At 39.9% G+C, this 21,528-nt stretch overlaps 1 protein-coding gene across 4 annotated transcripts; it reads left to right on the forward strand.

The window, feature by feature from the left end:
- Positions 1-211: 211 nt before the first annotated feature.
- On the forward strand, positions 212-20,338 carry ssbp3b (single stranded DNA binding protein 3b). 4 transcript variants are annotated; one of them, XM_038269678.1, is made up of 18 exons: positions 212-391; positions 1,052-1,124; positions 1,221-1,282; positions 1,374-1,458; positions 13,194-13,283; positions 14,210-14,284; positions 14,505-14,567; positions 14,936-14,999; positions 15,096-15,169; positions 15,353-15,417; positions 15,502-15,550; positions 15,789-15,824; positions 15,927-15,981; positions 16,069-16,133; positions 18,401-18,479; positions 18,606-18,634; positions 18,748-18,849; positions 18,978-20,338. In XM_038269678.1, the coding sequence occupies exons 1-18, from the start codon at positions 336-338 to the stop codon at positions 19,008-19,010; spliced, it is 1,155 nt and encodes a 384-aa protein (XP_038125606.1). In that variant the 5' UTR covers positions 212-335; the 3' UTR covers positions 19,011-20,338. The 4 variants fall into 4 exon arrangements, with proteins under 4 accessions (XP_038125606.1, XP_038125607.1, XP_038125608.1 ...); XM_038269679.1 differs by having other exon boundaries at positions 18,981-20,336; XM_038269680.1 differs by lacking the exon at positions 14,210-14,284.
- The last annotated feature ends 1,190 nt before the right edge of the window (positions 20,339-21,528 follow it).

Genomic DNA, 21,528 nt, shown 5'->3' on the forward strand with positions numbered 1-21,528 from the left:
GGTAAATAATTATTCAAAAATTGAGCAAAAAAATAGAATAGTCAGCTTGCAGTGAATGATGGAGCTATTAACTAGGGAAAAGTACATTTGTTCCTTAAATATTGCTCATTCATATTGAAGCAATGTGGACGTGCAAAAGAGGGCGGGTCTTAATATGATTGCTGGTTTCTCATTGACTGCCGGTCCTGCTGCTCACCGTAGCTCCTCCCCTTCCTCCAGACAAGGCTCGGTTGAGTCGTTGGATCGAGGAGGAGTGCGGTTGGCGGCCGCGATGGTCTGACAGATGAAATAGCGAAAAAAAGAAAGAGAAGGCGGGCGTCCTCCCACACAAAACAATGTTCCCTAAAGGCAAAGGCACCCCGGTGCCATCGGACAGCCAAGCGCGAGAAAAGTAAGCCGAGAAACGTTCATTTATTCCGTCTTTTATGTCCGCCTCTTAAGTTGCTTTGTGTTGTTTGCTGGATACAGGCTAGCAAGAGGCGATTTCCTCCTACCGAGAAAGGAATTGAATGAACCGCCTTGTCTGCTCGCCATTCCTCCTCCGAACTGCGTTTCTTATATCTTTAGCTTTTTTTTTTTTTTTTCGCTCTTCTTGTTCCGCGTACAAAGCGCGCTCTGGTTATGTTTTAAGCTAAGCTCTAAAACGTTTTCGGGCTTGTCTGAAACGGTGAAGGAGAAACAATAACATCGCGGCGCTACAGTGCATTGTTTTCTCTATAGGCTTCGCTTTCATTCCCCTCAGCCCCCCCATCAGTGCCACCAACACACCAGCTACAACACAGCATTTGAAGCTGTTAAAGATATAGTTTATCTACCAGCTACGTAACATGAAATGCTAACCTACAACAGGCTTGGCTAGTTTTCCAGTCCCCATTTAATTTTTGGCTTGAGCTATTTGGCAGCCATTGTTCACAGGGCCTGGAGGCGACTTTGCTCACCCACTCTTCATTTTACAGGAAGAAATCACCTTATAGCTTTATGGTTTTATATACATATGGTTATAAAACTAAGTCACAAATTATTTTCACTTTTCATTTCCTTCCCCATACAGGTTGGCTCTATATGTCTATGAATATTTGTTACACATAGGAGCGCAGAAGTCTGCACAGACCTTTTTATCAGAGGTATGTGGAATTTATTATTTTTTTTTAGGTTAAAACACTTTAAAATATACTTTTACTTGATAATAATTTAACTATATGAAATTCTGTCTGTCATAGATCCGATGGGAGAAAAATATAACCCTTGGAGAGCCCCCTGGATTCCTACATTCCTGGTGGTGGTGAGTCTAATTTCATCATAATGTAATACAATGACCAAAGCTTATTCATGTAGTTTCTGTTGCTTCATGACCCCCCCTCTCTTTTCTACAGTGTTTTCTGGGACCTGTATTGTGCTGCACCAGAGAGGAGAGAGACATGTGACCACTCCAGTGAAGCAAAGGCCTTCCACGACTATGTGAGTAGTGATCACATGTAGCTCTTTCTGAAGAGATATTCCCTTCTTTTATATGTTTATCAATCAATTTGACTGAAATTGAGCTCTTTTTTTTTTAACAAATTGGTTGATTTATGTATAAAAATCTGTACATCAATTTTTCCCCCAATATTTGTTATGTATTAGATTTACTGTTTTAATTATAAATGCATCATTCAAAATATTTTTTCTTTAGTTTCACTATAAGCACATAAGGTTTTGGTGCCTCCGTTGGGAAAACCCTTTTCTGTTGGATTCAAAGCAATTGCCCCTATTAAAATAACCTGCTTATTATATTTTATTTTATTGTTATAGTCCACCAAAAATTAAAATTAAAAACTAGAGATGTGGATTATCTGGGAAAAGCCTGATTCCTCCATCACTTATTTTTCTAGTATAATATAATTTAAACGTGCAGCTTTTCTATTTCTTGTGATCCTAAAACAACATGGGATCATGACCGTGATACAGCTGCGGTATAGGATAACCAGTCACTTGTGGGCAGTACTGGTCAGGTGCAGGATTAAAAATCTTTCCTTCATGCTGATCAGTTTTAGATACGTTTACATATTATTGTAGATGATTGTTATATTGTGTTCTGCACTGTGTGCTTAATAAACTAAAGTAGCTTGGACTGATTTTTAAATCTGCCGGTGGGCAAACCATGAGTATCCCAGGCTTCTGGGAAAATGAAGCTGATGTCAGCATTTCCTGAGTCAGACCTGTCGAGTGTTCTCCCCAATAATCCCCATCTCCGCTGTGGAGGGAGGGAAATGGTTTAGACACAATATTAGAATATTTCTGCACACGGCTTCATTTTTGTTTTAATAACTGTCTTTGGCTGCCTGTTAGTCTGTCATCTCAAGTACATGTTGTAACATAGTGCTTGCAGAGTCATGATTCTAATGGATCTGAAAGAGTGGTAGTTGCAGATCTATGTGCTCCTTTTATGAGAAGTCACTCACAACTTGCACCTAATTTGGTTGTACATTGCAACATGATCATATTTGCATAGATGGGCAGGGGGGTGCATGTTGATAATTATGCTATTTTGGAGATTCAAGGGCAGGTGCCTTTATTTGCTGCTGTATTTCCTGCTTTAAACCTACTAAATAAAGGGTCATCTAAAAAGAGTGTTGTGCAGATTAAAGAAACTGAACCTCTGTCACATATTTGTTTCCTCCTAGACAAATTAAAAAGTATGATCTAATAAGTAAAATTAGATAATTTGTCAAAATGATTTTAGAAAGAACATAAGGATTCAAGAGTTGGTTTCAACTCTGTTCAGATTACATTTATCCACTGGCTTGTTATTTTTTATTTTTTTTGTTAACATGTCTGCATCACATTTAAATTGCAACGTCCCAACACAAGATTAGAACCATTAAATGTTGTAGTTTCTCTGCCAAGCCTTCAGTAGTTGATATTTAAAGTGCATGAGTAAGCATGCTTAAAATGGCACACTGCTAAACTAAATACTTTTTACATGCTGAAGATTATTTGTTAGAGGTAGAACTGTCTAATCCAGTTAAACGTGTATCTCCTATTATCCCCCTATTATATTTAGCTGTTTTTTTAAATATTGTTAAACATAAAAATATTGCAATTAAAGCTTCTGTTTAGAGTTAATGGGCTCAAAAGAGTGAGAGCTTTCTGTTTAATGCATTTAATCAACAAGGGGGAATAAATCACATTCTCTTAGCTTCTTCCCTGCTGTTTACTCCTCAGAGCCTGTTAAAGAGAAACTGTCTGGTTTTGATAGCGTCTGGTTAGATTACTGCATCTGTACAAAACCTCATGTCAATGTTTATATGTTAAAATGTGTCTATTTTCTTTCTTGATAAAATATGGGTAATCTTTCAATTTTAAAGTTAAAACACGACATGAGTGGTTTTTATTTTATTTACCTTTTATTACCGATATCTATGCAGTCTTTATGAAAATACTGCTTTTATTTTGAAGGATTATCTTTTTGTTATTGTTGGAATATTAAAAAAGAATGTGCTGTCTTTTAGCATTGCCTCGTTTTAAGCAGGGTAATCGATGATGAACAGCTAGTTACAAGTCACAATGTCAGTTTATACTGAAGAAACTGGTTGAGAAAGGAGCAGTAAAGACAAGAAAATTTGCAGAAAAATGTATCTCTGGAGAGAACGGTGAGGTTTATTCCCAGCATTTACAACTTGAAGACAGGTGCTTTTAGAAAAAAAAAATCTAAATGGTAATGATTCACTTGTCAGAACTGAGGGTAACAATTTGTTTAGTTGCAATGTTGTCACAATAGATGACTATTCTATTTATTTTTTTTGTTAGGTTGTAGGTTTATTTTTAGTGCTTTTAAATCATGGAAATATTGTGTTCGGCCAATACTCTAGCCCTCGGCAGCAGTCACAATTGCTTATGTGGCCTTTTGGGAAGAATAATTGCCCACCCCTGGTGCAAACCTTTAGCTTGCTTCCTTTGCTTTGACCGAGACTATTTTCTTCTCCTGGAAAACATTAGGCAAATGAAGGAGCGGTAAAACGGTGTGCTGCTGAGGAGTGGAGCTTAGAGAGTTCCTGTAGCCTGAGATCTTTCTCACATCTTGTGGTTGGCCTCTGCTCTATGCTGTCTCTTTATGATTATTAGAGGTCAGTCGAGTATGAGTTTGTGTGTCTGTGTGTGTGGACAGTACTAGTCCTTGGACCCTTGCCTTTGTCTTGGAGTGGGGGAGGTGAGCGTCTTTCTGTTAGCCAGCAGTGCTCGTAAAGCCTGGGCATATTCACTCAGGGTCTGCCGAACGCTCCCTGAGGGCTCGGTCGCCATGGTGCAGCTGCTGATTGATGGCTGTCACCGAGCTGAGGGCAGATTGGAAAAGAAGGAATAGGGAGTGGCATTGTGGCATATGCCCAGCATCCAACACAGCGGAGGAGCCGAGGGAATAAAAAGGGGTTGGGGGTTGGTGGGGAGATGAGTATAAGAGGAGAGCTGCTGTAAGGAACTATACAGGGAGGAACAGCATCCAGCCAGAATCCAGACCAGGTTTTATGATGTTGATTGATGGTTAAACATTTACAAGCTACGCATACAAGCTGGTTTCCTTTGAGTGTTGGTTCCAGTGGAAGAAGTGAGGCGGTTAGGGGAGCGTGAGCTGAGGAGTCAGAAGTTGGGTGGTCTCTGCGGTGGCTGAAACACCTACATTTCTCCCTCATCCACCTTAAAATGGTAGACTTTTCTTCTGTTCGTCTATCTTTCCTTGCTACTCAAGACAACCTTTTGGTCATTCCCGCACTCTTGCATTTCGTTCCTCCTCCCCCATGCTTGTTTGCTGATACAACCCCTTTGTTGTTGGAAAAGGAGCACCATCACATCCGCCACCATTGCCCCTGTGTGACCTCCTTCTGTGATCCAAGGTTTTATTCGCCTGAGATCACTCAAGAGTTTTATTTTTTTTAAGTTCACACGTGTACATGTGCTGAATCATGACTTGGGCTGGAGGCCTAGTCTGCTACAGAAGGTGGTTGTAAGGAAGGCCCCAGACAAGGAGGGCTCAGCCTCAGGCCAGGCTAAGACATCTGCCTTTTTCTGCTAGCAAAAAGCCTGTGGAGAGACGAAGCTCATTTAAAAGGCGAGCAGCGTCAATCTGTGTGTGACGGTCCACCCAGCACAGCTGTGGGCTTTAAAAGCATGTGATAAAGATCTAGCAAAGCATGCCTGGAACTCACCCTGCACATGGCTGTTTAAGTTTGGTTAATGCTCCTCTACAGCAGGATTTTAAACATTTGCATGATGTAATCATTTGGTTATGGGGTTAAATTTAATCTTTACAGGAACATACTGCTTTAGGCTAGAGGAAGGTTTCCGTCACAGTTTCCAGAAGGGGTATGTATCTGCATAAAAAGCAGCCACAATGTAAATTTCCCTTTATCTATATGAAAGGCTGCCTCCACTATTGTTTGGCTTTGTGTTAAAGACTCTGATTCCAGAAAGAAGAACTATTGGCCAAGTCTAAGTACCTGTGCTGGTAGTAAAGCTGTAGGGTTTCTCCCATAGTGCTTATTGCAAGATCAGTGTGGGATACAATACAATCATACAGAAATGCTCTGTAAATCCAAAATATTTTTGTCCAGCTGGATGGACCCTTATGCATAAAGCTGAAGTATACTTTTAGCAGCTGAGAAACTAGCAATTACAGAAAGGGGTAAAAGATCTCTGAAACTGTTGGAAAAAGAGTGGAAAAATCATCATAGTATTGTTATTGCCATTTTCAGCAACAGTATTGAAATTCTTGACTAAGACGTCTTTTCCACTGGCCAAAAAACAGTTTATACAATCAGTTTTTAGTTGCAGTCGGTACAACTCTCTGACCAAGGACGACCCGGGCCAGACGACTCGGCAAATTAGGGTTCGGAATTGATAAGACTGTCACGATTCCTTTATTGATTCTGTAAAACGATTAAATTCCTTATCGATTCTCTCATGGATTCTGTGAAACACAGAATTTGGTAAGTGCTCGGTGACACTCATCTCCCCCTGATTTAAATAAACGAGCGTCACCTTTCTCTCGCTCCGTGAACTGCGCAGAAACTTTGTAGCATGTTTCATTACATCCATTGCAATAGCTAGAATCATGTAAGAATCCCAGCTACCAGTAGTTCTAATTAAACATGCTAGCAATGGAGGGCTGGATTCAAGAGAAAGGCACACTCCCTTAATAACCCCAAAGAGAGGTAAGAAATTGATTTATTTCCAGAAATGCCATACAATGTATTAGGAACCACATTAAGCACAGCCAGTGATATAAAACTAGCTACTTACCACCAGAGTTGCCTTCCATACTGGTCGTAACTTTAGCTTCTTAAGCATCAAAAACACGGCATTCGTTAAAATGTATGCCATGTTGTGTGCGCAGGTCTTTCTGCATGTTGGATGGATTTCCTCCCGTGGATGTAATTGACACTTTGCAATGATTGCAAAGCACCTTGTTGCCATCTTTCTCTTCCTTAAAATGAAACCAAACTTTCGATCGCTTTGACCGCTTTTGATTTGCTTTTCTAGACTGGCGCCTGGTCACGTCGTACTTGCTTACTGAATGCCGTTTGCGTAACTTGCGTAAGAAAACGTGACGTAAATCGTGCCTCCCTAGGCTCTGGTGCTGTCTGGAGTTGTATGAGAACAGTTAAACGAGCTGCCAAGCTGTGCCATGGAATTGGAACACACGGAACCAGTTCTGAACAGGCACCGGTTTTAGATTCCCATCCCTAGTGCAAATGACCCGGGTTAAATTCACCCTTAAATGGCTCAGCTTCAATCAGCTTACATTGGAAACATCAGACCCAGTCGACCCGCTAATTTGTGTGATACCATTGGGCACAATGAATGGATGCCAACACACTGCGCCAGTCATGTCTTATTTAACAACCCAAAATAACTCTGCTTACATTTGATAAACATGGCACATCACTAGTTAGAGGGATTAGGACAGACAAAAGAACCAAACAATACAGCACACCTACTATGCAGAAGCTCCCTTCCATCTTGATCTCTTATCATTTCCTTTTCCTATATTAAAACAGTTACATTTGTTTTTTATATACGATATATTTATACATTTAGTGACAATCAATTTAAAATCGTTTGCTTTTGGAGGTTAACTGCTTACAAACCATTTGAGAGTCTGTCTATATTTATTTAGAGAAAAACTACAGATTTGTTAGGAAGGCATCAAATAGGCAAAACAAATGTCTGGTTGAGTACTATCGCCATCAACCAATACTGCTCCAGTATTAGCCAGTTTTAAGTTGTCGACTTTGAAAGGAAATAACTAAATCAGTAAATCTTAAATTGGTAGGTCACCCCTTTAAAAATAAACAAAAGCACATAAAAATTTGAATTCTGATCGGGGCTTTGCTTAATTTCTCGTCTACATTTAAATAGAGTAACGGTGCATTCACATACGCCACTGTTGGTCTGCTCTAACTAGACCAGAGTCCCGTCCCCCTTACTTACTGTGTATAAATAAGGACTAGTTTCCTGGTGTATTCGCACTTGTCAACAAGGTGCACATGGAAGCACACAGATGGCGCACGCAACAGCTGTGCGCAACTCCTGCATGAACACAAAAGAGACACAATGTTGCAGAGTTCCTATAGAAAAAGCTATCACTGAAGGCTAAATGTTTCTCTTATTTGCTCATTATGTATGAAAACAGACTTTGTAAGCATTGGTTAGAAGCTGTAATTTAAAGAAACTCTCCACATCTTTTTAACAGTTGACAGCTGCTACCTTTAATTGACTCATGTTCTTTTCTTTCTCTGGGCTCTAATGATTTTACCTGCATGGTTTACGTTTTCTCACGCAAAAAATACTGGGATTGTGCAGTCCTTTTCAGCTTCATACCTATTTTAAAGCCAATTCAAGGCTGCTGATGTGTAAAATATAAATAATGTCGAAACATCACATGTAAATAATCACATTGCAACTCACGTGTCAAACCGCACACATCAAAATAGTACAGATGTGTAGGATGAATCATTTAATGTATTAATGAATAAAAACACTTTATTTCCAGAATTGAATCTCTAGTTGTATTTAACTTCCAATAAAAGGAACTTTTTGACACTTTATATCATAAAAAGTAACTAGTTACTTTGGCTAGTAACTAGTTACTTTCACTGATTTTGACAAGTTACTTAACTAGTTACTTTTAATAACTTGCCCAACACTGGTAGTAAACATCCTAGCATTACGTGTTCCACTCTCTGTTGCTTGGCAACACTGTAGCCAGCAAGCGGTTGTTCTCCCTCAGCTTGGAGAACTCATACTCGGACATGTCGCTAAATAAAACAGATAAAAATAGAAAGCCTCAAAATCCACATTGATTGAGCTTCTCTAGACTCAACAGCTTTGCCGTAATAACAGCATAACTATGCAAAACAGAGGGGCAACATTATGAAATGGAAGCGTTCCTCCATTTTTTGGGGATCTGTTCACTGTCCGACGATAGTCACACCTTTGACTTTCTTATAAATTATATTTCACTGCAAGTACAATTTCAAAGACAATTTGAATACAAACCGAACCTAATGAGAAGAAAAGGTCCCAATTTCATCTGGAGAAAGCAAGTGAAGCAAATTCATTTTCTGGTGTAAACACCCCTTAGACAACAACTGTCCCAATTCAGTTGTTTAGGAGGAGTTAAAACGCTTAAAAGGGAGTTTAATGCCACACATAAGGGGAGAAAGTGTTGCAGCTAGCACACAGATCCATGCACGTCAGTGAGAAGTGAGCTTTTTAGACTCGGCAATAAAGTCCTGTGACAAGGGACTGAACATGAGAGCATTCAGGGCATGAAAACTATGAAACCCTTGAGCCAAACGGCTCATGGTTAGATTTTTGGTAAAATCGAACAGCCCTAATTTGATTCATACTAACATTTAATCCGAATGATAAGTCTTCTGTGGAAGATGTTGAGAAATACAGAAATGATGCAGAATCTTTGATAATTAATTTGGGTCAGAGTAGTTAATGCCTTTGTGTGGAAATTGCCAGTTAAGTGAATGTAGCCAGGTTAATTAATTGATTTTTGTATTCTAAGTATGCAAGTCTAATAAATAAAATATGCTTGACTTTTTTATATCCCCACAAGCTTGTCACTAATGTTTTTTAATTATTCTAGCTTGCAATGAGCAGCTCTAGAAGATAATGATCTTATTCAATCTGCTGATCTTTGGGTTATAAGCCTCTTTCCAAGGTTGGTTTTGGCTCGCTTGTCTGCTTTTCTCACTTTCTGTGTTAGCAAAATTAGTCAATTATTTTTAGTCTTGTCTTGTCACTGAAAGCAGCATAGCTGCAACGAGCAGCTATCATGGTGGGGGGGGGGGGGGGGGGGTACTCCTGCTGCATAGAGAGGCAGTGCACCACACATGCACCAAGTTAAACTTTGCAGAGATTTTATGAACCTATGTAAAACGCTTAAATAAATATAAAATGTTATCATTCTTGGTAGTCTGCATACAGTCTACTGATTTTTATTTTTTCTAATCTTTAAAGCTTAATGAAAAAAATCATTATCAAGTCTTTTATATATCAATCCCCTACTGTGTCTGTCTGTCTGTACACCTGTCAGACCTCAAAGGTTATATAAACACATTACTGCGCGCCCATGTCAGCTTAACATTTCATGCAGGGTGTAGTCCTAACGCCACCCTTCACTCTGACTGGTCTGAGCAGTTTCCACCTTGTGAAACAGGTTCACTTTTATATTTTATGCAGAAGTATTTGTTACATTCTCCACCATGCAACAGTGTCTTGGTTGTGAGTGTGGGTTCTTCCTACATGGTGCAGACTTGGGCATTGGGTCAGAAAGATATTTATTGATTAGTCGATGCAAAGAGGATCCGCTTCACAGGAAGTATTTCAGAATGTTCCTGTCGGATCCTATACCTGACAGAAACAGTAGCTGGGATCCAGACATGATGCACATGCTTGCATGTAGTTTTGCCTGTTCGTGTGCAGGAAGAGGGTTTTTGGAGATAAAGCATGCAGGACATTCCCCACCACTGATGTGTTTCTGCTTCCAACAGTGATGTTTGCATGTGATTGGTTTGCTATTTTTAGCAACATGGAGGCACTGATCAGTGTTAAATAAATCTACATGCTAAATCATGCTTCACATGTCAAGTTAGGATCTTTCTAACCAAGTTGACAAAGATTAGATGTATTTTATTATTGCTTTTTTGATTCAGGCCTTATTTAATAGCATTATATTATTACTTTTTATGATGCATATATTTTCAAAAACGAATTGATGGATTTAGCGGATGTTGGATAAAAAAAACAAAACAAAACTTGCTACAGATGCGCTAAACAGGCTTTTATTAGCATGAGTGTGCACAGCTAGATCTGTTAAAAAGTCTCATAGACAGTAATGCTTCATCTCTGGTGTTTAACCTTTGACTGTTTATACAGATTTTAAGACTTTTTTTTAATTTTTTTTAAGATTTTTTAAATAGATTTAACCGCACTATGATTTCCTTTGAAAAGCTGTGAAAAGATAAGCATTAAAATAGAGATAAGTATTTCGAGTCATTCTGCAGTTAAAGGTCAGTGGGGAGCAGCCATAAGTTACATTTACACTAACGATTTGCAACTGTGCCGAGAGCGGTCCCAGCACAGTAACTGAGATAACTGTTGCGCTAAATGCCATGCAAACTGAACCAGACCGTGTCAGACACAACCAAACCGTACTAAACTAGTAGTAGTTCAACAGTAGGGCTCGACGCAGTTCAGTTATGGCTCGGCCCTCTGATAACAAAAAGCACATGAGCAGACAGAGTTCATCTCCTTACAGTCAGCTTCCAGTAGTTGGTGGTAATGCACATCAATAAGGCTACGTTCACACCGCAGCCTGAAGTGACCCAATTCCGATTTTTTTGCCCATATGTGACCTGTATCTGATCTTTTTATGACAGTCTGAACGACACAGATCGGATTTTTTCAAATGCGACCCAGGCCACTTGGATATGTGGTCCTGAATCCGATACGTATCTGATCTTTTCAAATGCGACCTGTGTCTGTACGGCCAGGTCGCATTCATCCGACCTACACGTCATTGATACTTGACAAATATTACTAAACGTTACTAATCTGCGTCCTACTAAGCGGAGGCGGGAAAAACTAGCAACCATGGCGGAAGATAACACAGAGAGCAGTCAATGGAGAGAAAGTGAGGTTGCTGACTTAATTCATATTTAGAAAGCTCGATTCAGACCAAACTCGAAGGGTCTTACCGGAACCGGGGGAGGGTCTTTCTTTTTGATCTTCTTAAAAAGATTTCGTTCGTAATGTGCCTGCTCCTGTTGGAGAAGAACTTAAAGAACGCAATATACGCTGCGGTATTACGAGTCATGTTTACTTCCGCAAACACTGAGGACGCTTGCTACGTGTGACGTCATCGCGTCCTCGAGTGCGCATGCGGGACACTTCGGTTGGACGCATTCAGTTCACACAGTAGATCACATACAAGTCGCATATACTTGGAAGTGTGAACGGACACGCAAAAAAATCCGATTTCACAAAAAAATCGGAATTGAGCATTAAGGCCTGCAGTGTGAACGTAGCCTAAGTTGCTTGCCAATTGCCACAAAACGAAGAAGAAGAAAAAAGTGTAAACAACATTTAAAATCTTCTCAACATTACACTTTTTAAAATGGCTTCAAAAGAGCTTGGGATTACACCGAGATTATGTTGGACGGAAAAAAAACCTAATCACAAAGTTTTCCTACTAGAGAGCAGTAGTACCATAGACTGTCACTAGGAGGCAAGGAACCGTGCTAGCGTGATGTGTAAACGGTCTTAACGAATCAAGCTCAGCATGGTTAACTGATTGAAGCTTGGTCTGAACTCAGCACTGATCGGTTTTTAGACGGTTGTGTAAATGGGGCTATAGACGTCATGAAACAGGAAATACTTGATTGTTGCAGAGTAACCTTTTCAAACTGTGTTCACAATCTTGTTTATAAGTATGACTAGCTTTATGTAAATACAGCTCTCTGTGTGTATTACCTAGTGAATTGAATTCCTCACTTTAACTTACATTTCAAGACTGTCCAATGGAAATGTTAGCCTATTGCTCTGTTAGATAAAACAAAAACTCTATTCTGCCTTCCTGTTATCTGATCAAAGTGTGGATCTCTCTTATACCTTAACTGAACCACAGACATGTCTTTTCATGTCATAGGAAATGCCTAGTTATGGCATTTTTTTTAAATCTCTGTGTCTGCAATATTGAAAGTGTCAAACTTTGAGTCTTTACCCTGACAATCCCACACTGGAGGGGGTTCTTAGTGTGACTTGGTAAATGTGGCTGCATTAATAGGATGGGGAATTGCATATTTGCATCTCTTGTTTAGGTGAAATACTATCATTGATTTGGATTCCGAAGTGAGGGGAAAAAGCAGTATTATTGCTGTCTATGTGAGTGTCCTGTGATAGAGGGAACTGACTCTTCTCTGTGGTCTCACTTCTCTCCTCACTGAGGTATTTCACAGGGGCCGCCTGAGCAGATATGATTAGGGAGGGTGCAGCAGTCGATTATAAAAGGAGTGAGTTGGCTATTGACCAGCGGTGTCTGCAGGGCTGTGAGGCTCTACAGTACATCTAAGTGCAACTGTGGATCCTGATGCGTTAATTCTTGTTTAGGTCGTCGCCTGTCTCTATCTGCATGTAACAATCTAAAGTAAAATCGCTTCTCTTGTTGTTCCCTGGAAGCTAAACCCCACAGCTCAGAAGACATTAGCTCATCTCAGATTGCTTCAGCTGCAGGGAAGAAAAACTCAGTCAATTAGGAGCGTGTGACCGAAGCAAATGGCACATTAGTGAATTAGGGCTGCGGTTTGAGCAGGAAATAAGCCCAGCCTGCCCCTGCTGTGCAGCAGCACTTTGGAGCCTCTGACTCAGTGCATCCCTCTGATACTTATCTGATCGTGCTGGATCCCAATCAGCAGGCGCTCAGACCTCAATAAAGAGCCTATCAATACCTTATGGAGGTCTGAGATGGCGACATGTAGGATGGTTCAACTATGCTTAAACAGGAAAAACAGGGAGGAGGTTTATTCGCAGGTTTATGCAGGGGTTGAAGGCAGTGGGCATACATGGAGGTAATGTTTTGTGTTGCTGAAATGCTTAGCTTACGTTGTGCAGAACAATAAGAAGCTTTTCATTTTGATGTTTCTCAGAGTGCAGCAGCAGCCCCCAGCCCCGTGATGGGAGGGATGCCTCCTGGTGAGGGTATGCCAGGAGGACCCATGCCTCCAGGCTTTTTCCAAGTAAGTCTGTCACTACTGTTGGACACTCTTAAACTGATTCAAGCACAATTTTTGTTCATCCTAAACTGAATCATTTTGATTCTCCTACTGAGTAGATTTAGCTTCCATTCTCATGCGTTGCTTCAAAATTTTTTTTTTTAGTAGTATTGTGGGTTGCAGATTTGATCTATAAACATAAGCGTTCTGCCAGTCTGGACCCCTCCTGAGCTGTAAACAGGCAGGCGTGGCCTGGCTGTTTCCCCTAATGGAGAAATCGAAAGGTGCAGCACCTAGTGTAAATCGATAACTAGAGAATAAAGTCTTTACAGGCACCTGTGTGGAGCTGACTCTCTGGGGAAGCTGTTCATCACATATCCAATAGTTTTCCTCCTTTTTTGTCTTGTTAATTACAAGTGAAAATAATGCAGTGACTTGTTAATATCAGAAGTCGTTTTGATATCTAAATGAGCACACACCCATTCCCACTATCCCTAGCACAAACCAAACGAGGCAGCTCAATTAGCCCCTTCATTCTGTCAGATCAGCAACATTAGTGCCAAAGTGCTAGTGTTTAGTGTTGTTATAAAGCTAATTGCATAGAGCTTAATTGATGCTGTTAATTCGGAGAAATTAGCACTGATAACACGCTGCATGCAGCAGGCTTCTTTATGCCTTGACTGACAGGCGGAAGAGCCCACATCCTCTTCATCACTGTCTCTTCCTTCTTGTTCAGGGCTATCATTTGCTTGTTCTGCTCTGCTCTGTACATGAAAATGAGCACCCTGTCTTTGATGCGTTGGCACCATGCTTTGGTTCAGTTCTGCTGTCCTCTGCCTTCTAGTAACCTTGCTTATCTCAATGCTCCTTCTTGCACACTCCTTTTCTCATCTGACTCACCCTCCCCACCACCTCCCCCTTCCTTGCCCCATCATTCTGTGATGCTGCAGGGTCCACCTGGTCCCCAGGGCTCTCCTCACCCTCAGCCTCCTCCCCCTAACAGTATGATGGGACCACACAGTCAGGTAATGCTATAATTCTTCCTTTCGCTCCCTTCTTCATTCTCTCTGGTTTATGCTACCTGCAGTCGTTCTCGGAGCTGAAGCTTCATGCTCAGGGATTTTTTTAAGCTTCAGATGCTTTCAAAAAAATTTTTAATTCTCACATAATTAAATAAAATTAGAGCAATTCTGCCTATTATTATTTAATAAAAAAATCTAATTTAATGTCCTGTTTATGTTTTAGTCCTTCATGTCACCTCGTTTTGCTGGAGGTCCCAGGGGTCCCCCCATGAGGATGCCGAACCAGGTATCGTACACACCTCCTCTGTAGTGCAGCCGCCTGGCTGATTTCAAAGACCAGTTCCTTGTGTTTTGTTTTTTTTTTTTTTTTAAAGGAAAATACAGGGTTCATGTTCAGCAGCATGCAGAAGTGTGAAAATAATCCAAATTTGATTAATGCAGTTGTCAATTTTATTTAAATATACAAGAAAAGAAGGAACGGATATCTGCTCTGCAAGCTTTTTCCTTGTGTAGAATCAGCCTGTGCCTATTATTATTATTAATATTAGTGACTATTAATGTAGCTATTTCAAGATGGCAGGTTTTTTTTGTGCATACTGCATCCCCCTTTAAACTAAAGTTTAACTGCATCTTTGTTTTTTTTTTTTTTGATAGACTCCTGGTGGGGGACCTGGACCCCATCCCATGTTGCCCAACATGGATCCTACACGACCACAAGGTGCAGATTGTTCCTGCCAAGGCTTTAACACTCACACATCACCCGTTTGCTTTTTTTTTTCCTGTGTTACATCAAAAACTGCCTTTGTTTCTCCAGGTCATCCTAATTTGGGGCCAATGCAGAGAATGAGTGGCCCTCGTGGCATGGGTCCTATGGGGCCCGGCCCTCAGGTAGTCTTTTAATTTATGCAGAATATGGTGTCACTGTCCTCATGAATGTGATGCCCTATTTTTGAGGATCCAACCCAAAATGTAATTCTGATGCCATTAGTGACCATCCCTGTGAATGTGTTTATCAAATTTGATCTGAATTTGTTTGAAAAAAGTATTTTGAACATCTGATTGCTTTTTCAGAATTTCGGTGGTGGTATGAGGCCTCCACACAACGCCATGGGTCCTGGCATGCCAGGAGTGAACATGTAAGCTCTTTGTTCTTTTGTACCTTTTGTTGCTTGATTTATTTTGCACAAGTGCCAGAAACGACCCAGGTTTTTCCCCTTTAGGGGTCCGGGGACAGGTCGACCATGGCCCAATCCCAACAACGCCAACACTGTGAGTGCAACTGCGCAACAAAACTCATACATGCAGTTAGAAAAACAATGTTTTAGATGGCTGTTTTTCCTGCTCCTTCTAGTCTGGGATGTAATTGTAGTATTGTGTGTCATAGTTTCCACAGACAGCTGGACATTCAGCAGTAATGGTATTAGGATGATGGGATGATAAATGATGACAGCTCGAGGTGTAGAAAGGGTTTGCTCTCAGTCTGTAATGTCTCTTTCTTCGGTTTCAGATGCCTTATTCCTCACCCTCTCCTGGCGCATATGGGGTGAGGACAGACTCCTAGCTCTTTATACATTTTATACAAAATGGTTGTAATTCTCAGACAAATAGCTGTAATATGTCTCCATCTGGGACTGTTTCTCCAAAGGGGGCATCTGGTGGCGGAGGTCCTCCAGGAACTCCCATCATGCCCAGCCCTGCAGGTTAGACATTCCCCTCCTAAATACTTACCTTTCAACACTTTCTCCTGCATTTATTTTTGAATATAGCTGTTATTTTCTCCCCCTCAGACTCAAACAACTCTGGTGACAACTTGTATACTATGATCAACACTGGACCAGGCAACCGAAATAATGTAAGAACATCTTATGTTAATTTAGCAGCTGTGGTGGCTTTTGAACAAGTATTTAAATGGAGAGACCTGCGAATATGACTTGAAACTGGCTTATGGATGTGGATATAACAACGCAGTTAATACTAACTTTCACAAAGAAGCTGCTTCAAAGGAAGACCACTGGTGATTGAAAAGAAACAGAGAGCAGACAAAGGGAGGGGAGTCTATAGAACAGAGCTTGAGTCGGGTCAAAGAGTCATTTCTGTTATGACAGCATTTGGTAGGTCACTCCACCGTTGTGGAACAATTCATTATATAATCTGGACTGTATTGACCGTGATATATCCACAGCTAGCTGATGATCTTTTGACGACTGGAGTGAATCGAGTCGAAACAAGTCTTTTTCAAGTGCCGTTCCATTTCTAACTTTGAAGGCCAACATCAGAAATGACATAGCCAGTCGGTTGAGCTCTCTTTTAGGGTCATTTAACAACAGACACACTGCCATTTTCTGCACAGTCTGGGAGATCTGCTTGGAGGATGTTGAAGTAGGAGGAGTTGACCCCATTGCAAAAAAAAAAGAAAAAAAAAAAAAATGCTCAAAAATAAGTAAAAACATTTTACCCTTACTTTTGGCAAGTAATTTAAACTTTCTATGGAAAGATTACATATCCCCTAACCCTCTCAGGCTCAAATTAAGTTTTAGTTGCAGAAAAAATCTGATATTTGGTGAAAATGATCATATGGGATAGTAATATACAATTCAGACTTTGAGAGAGAGAGACCTTCACATGAGATGAATTCTGGGATGTTGCAGATTTGCAACAGTGGCCCGGAGTGTTAAATTAACACTGAAGACTGAATCTGATATGAACGTTTATTTGAATGTCACAAACAAAAAATTAACAAAACAAAATTCGAAGAAAAAACATTTCTCTCACAAAACTAGAGACAACTTTTTCTAACACTTTTTCTCCACCGACATCTCAAAACCTATTGAGAAGGCAGTTTCTGTTAAACTGTTGCTCAAAATATAGGCAAACTAGGAGATAAAGCATGTAGCATCCATTGGTACCTGTTTGGGCACACGTTGCGAATCCACAACATTGAAATCGAGATGCCTCTGGTGGAAAAACCCAGAGGAGATAAAATCTACTAATTGGCATGTGTCATATCTATACACATTCATGATTCAACTTAGGTAGAATTGATTTCAAAATAATGGAAATTGGTAGTGATACTTGCATCAAATTGGTGCTTAGAAAATCTGTTTCAGTGACACCAAGGACTCAGCCATGTTGAAAGTGAGTCAGCAGTGCTATCTGGTGAGCTGGAGAGAAACTGTTTGTTGCAAATGCACAACTAAGTCCTCCTGTTGTACTTCTGAATAACAAAAGCTCTTAAAATATGGATGTGGAGTAATTAGCTAAGTGGCATTTAGCTGTTGCAGATCTGCACCATCTGCCTGGAGAGGGTTAAAATAAGGTATTATGACCTTTAAATAAGATATTAGTCGGGGTTTTTTTTAAAAAACATATTTCACCCATTATAGTTCATTGGCAAACTGTCTTACTTGCCAGCTCAAAAAAAGAGGAAAAGATGCTAATTAAAGAAGAATGTCTGCATTTTAAACAGATTGAAACAGGAGCTTGGTGGCATGTTGGTTTAGGAAAGGCCTGATTTGACTTATGTTTGTTTATATAACATTGTTTGTTTCACTTTTAAACAATCTGTTTTCAAGTTTTTAATCTGCTGGTCCTACTTTTGCCCATGCAAAATGTTTTCCCTCTACCTAACTTTCCAGTAAAATGTTTGGATACGGCACAACAGGAGATGGGAGCCAGTTTTATTGCAACACATGGTGTTGGAGATCCATGAATGACACCCAGGTCTCTAAGAACACTAGAAAGCTCAGGGCTTTAGCTGCAGCTTGAAGAGTTCTATCTTCTTCTGCTGTTTAACAAGGTTTTTATCTCAGGTTCATCTCTTTCTGTCATGATAGTGTTGCCCCACTCCAAACACTGTAACGTATATTTTGTTAAAAAGCAGCAATAATCAGATATATGTAGAGGTGATGTGGTTTTTATACAGCTTGATCTTAAAGACCCGAACTCCTGGCTGCTCATCTCTCTTGTTACTTTACTAGAAAAATATATCAAATGAGTGTAGTTGGTTTTGGAGCATAATTTTTTTTTTTTCATTTGAATAAGATCTGTAACAAACTGTGCTGTGATGCTAGTAAGTCAATTTCACTTCTTTTTTCTCTCTCCCTCTTTTCACCTCCTCAGTTCCCTATGGGCCCTGGCTCTGACGGGCCACTGGGAGCTATGGCTGGGATGGAACCACACCACATGAATGGATCACTAGGTAACTACCAGCTGTTGAAGTAAAAACATAAAAGTTTTATTCTCTTCTTTGGACTTTCATAAACAGAACTCTTATTTATATTCTAATAATGGTGTAATTTATTTAATCTTGCTGTTCCTTGTCCAGGCTCTGGAGACATGGATGGAATGAATAAGGTAAATTATGTGATTGCACAAAGTTATTTAATTTTAAAGCTTTATCTTACTTAAAGGAAAAAAAAACCCTGCATTTAAGAGGAAAAAAACCTCTGTGATCTTTTTATTTCCAGAATTCCCCAAACAATCTAAGTGGCATTAGCAATCCTCCTGGGACCCCGAGGGATGATGGAGAACTGAGTGGAAACTTCCTCCACTCTTTCCAGAGTGATAGTGTGAGTGGCTCCTCTTTCTTGCTGCTTCACCAACTTTTGATTGTAGCAGTAGAGCTTCAGAAATGTATTGAAAAAAACAACCTACTGGTTTATTTTTCCTTTCCTTATCTTCTTTTCTCTTCTTTTAGCAGTACTCTCCCACCATGACGATGAGCGTGTGACCTCCCCTCCCTCCCATCACTGTCCCACCACCCCTACCCAGCATTATTTGCCATCATTCCAAGGATCTGAACTCGCGACAGAACATGGCCAAAACACATCAGCGCCAAAATCAGGGACAGGCGCCATTTTGGTTCCACACTAATGCCAGAATGCAAGCAACCACTGCTCCTTTACTCAAAAGGAAGAACTATTTCCTCCCTTTATTACTACCACACATCTGACATAAAAAAACCAGCTACTGAAATGCAAACATGACACGTTTTATGTTCCTTCGCAGAAGCTGCCCCCTCCCCTCCCCAAAATTTCATCAACCTCCTCAGTGAACAGGAAAAAAAAAATGGTTGACGTTTACCTCTTGTACATTTCAATGATCGCTTCGTGGTGCAAAATGTGCAGGAAATATCCGCTTTTTGTCATTCAAACACTGGAGAGTGTGCATATGCATTGTGAGCTTGGAAAGTCTTTGTCTTGTCCTTATTTTTTTATTTTTTATTTAGTTTTCTGCCATGCATACTGTCTCACTATGTCAGGTGACATAGGAATTTGCCTTTATACCCAATGGCCACCTTTAATAATAATAATAATGTAATATTCCCCCTTAACCAGTCCTTTTTATTTAAAGAGATTCTTAAGGGGAAAATGTCTGAAAGGAATGTGGCTTTTAGTTGTAATAATGTCATATTGATCCAGTTTCCAGTTTATTGATTGACAGCTGACCGGCCCTGCTCTCTTGGCTGCTGCGTTCAAACAGCTGGACTGCTGCAGCTGCTGTTTGCTGTGAAGGGAAGCCAGACTTTGGCATAGGAAGCGAGTGCATGAGTGCGGAGGGTTTGTGTACAACATACTACCTAGTGCTGCTCTTCTCTATGTGGACACCTGCTTTAAGACGTGGTGTGTATCATCTGACCTGCCTGTGCTTAACACTCTGTGCTCCCCATTGTCGTAGCCTTCTGCGTTTCTGGTTTTGTTACGATGAAATGAACCATTTGTTTATATCACTGGTCGTCCCCATAACCCCACCCCCCACCCCTTTTTGCCCATCAATGTTTTTTTTTTTTTTTATATTTTGATAAAAAACCTTTGACTACGTATATTGCTCCAATTATTCAGTTAGTCAAAGCTTTCTCAGCTGATTCTAGTAGACGTCATTATAAGGTTAGCATCAGTCTTGTAAATGTGATGAGAAATTTGGTTTTATTTTTATTTTTTTTTCTCCTGTGAACATTACACATTATACACATCTGTCCTATGTTGCCTTTATTTGCTGATATTTTTTTATTTCAAATTGAGGAAAGATTGCTTGTTAATATAATTTTAGAAAAACTTATATCACTGTATGAGTCTTTATTTGGGCTGAATGTGGATCACATCCTGCAGACCTATAGAGGTGCATCTTAAAGTTAGGCTATCATGATTAAAGTAATTGGTTTCTGTGATTCTCTTAAGATGAAACTAATCTAGATTCATTACAAAAATTATGATTTCATTTTCATGTTTGCATTTTGCAGCAAAGAAAACCCAAAAAGTAAAGCTTCAGGAAATTTTTGTTCTAAGACATTTGTTTCCAAAATCTTATGGTTAACAGAATGTGAAAGGCTGAGAGGATGGCTGCCATCCAGTCAGTCTAAACCTCCAGAAAAAGATTGAACCCTGTATATCAGAAAAGTAGTCATATATGATACTAATTTCAAACTACTAGACTCTTTCCAATCTTCCCCATTCTGCAATATTCCCACTGCTCTCTATAAGGTCCAGCATTTCCTCCTCTAAATGTAATCATCCAGTGAGCATGTTAAAGCCAATTGGAGAATAGTAAATAGTCAGATAAATTAAAGATATTCTCCTAAACTTTGGAACTCCGCAAAACATTATGTTCAATAATGTGAGTTGGATTTTCTTTTTTTTTTTTTTTTTACGTGCAGCTCGTCAATTGGAAGTTTAGTGGAAAGAGAGTTTGAGAGGAAGGAACATGTGGACTGCAGCTGGAGTTTTTGCAATCAGAAACTATTACATTTTCCTCCCCTCGTTGTTACAAATAACATCTCTACTATAATGATTACAGTATTACGGTGCTGGATTAACCAGCAGTGTCACCCGACCTAAGCTATTATCAGAACCAACAACGCAGACAAGGTGAAGGCCACTAATAAAGCAAACTGGGTTTCTTGAACATATCAGCAGAGCCCGATTCTACATGAAGAAATAAATACAAAAGGAACCGTAGCTAAATACTGATTTCTGTTACTATAGTTCATTAACATACTTTCCAGTAGGTGCATATTTTATGACTGATCACTTTTCACCCTTTGGAAATCCTTGGCCACATGGAAGCCTTTGTGATGAGAGATCCCTCAGGCTTGGATGTGAGAAAGGCCTTTAATTACATGCCCTGACAAAGGAATGGGGGTGCCCTCAGAAATTCCTGTATAAAACTACTATAATATCTTGGATTTCATGAATACACATTTTTTCCACCTATGGTTTTAGTAGAATTGAGAAATTGATATAAAACTCCTA

The sequence above is a fragment of the Cyprinodon tularosa genome, unplaced genomic scaffold (genome assembly GCF_016077235.1).
Source record: "Cyprinodon tularosa strain WSP-4 unplaced genomic scaffold, ASM1607723v1 ctg735, whole genome shotgun sequence".
Classification (NCBI taxonomy): domain Eukaryota; kingdom Metazoa; phylum Chordata; class Actinopteri; order Cyprinodontiformes; family Cyprinodontidae; genus Cyprinodon; species Cyprinodon tularosa.

Bases quoted from the DNA above. Each gene is read 5' to 3' on its own strand.
- ssbp3b (XM_038269678.1), top strand. From the start codon at position 336: ATGTTCCCTAAAGGCAAAGGCACCCCGGTGCCATCGGACAGCCAAGCG. The intron at 13,284-14,209 runs GTAAGTCTGTCA...GTGATGCTGCAG, and splicing joins TGCCTCCAGGCTTTTTCCAA to GGTCCACCTGGTCCCCAGGG. The intron at 18,850-18,977 runs GTGAGTGGCTCC...CTCTTCTTTTAG, and splicing joins ACTCTTTCCAGAGTGATAGT to CAGTACTCTCCCACCATGAC.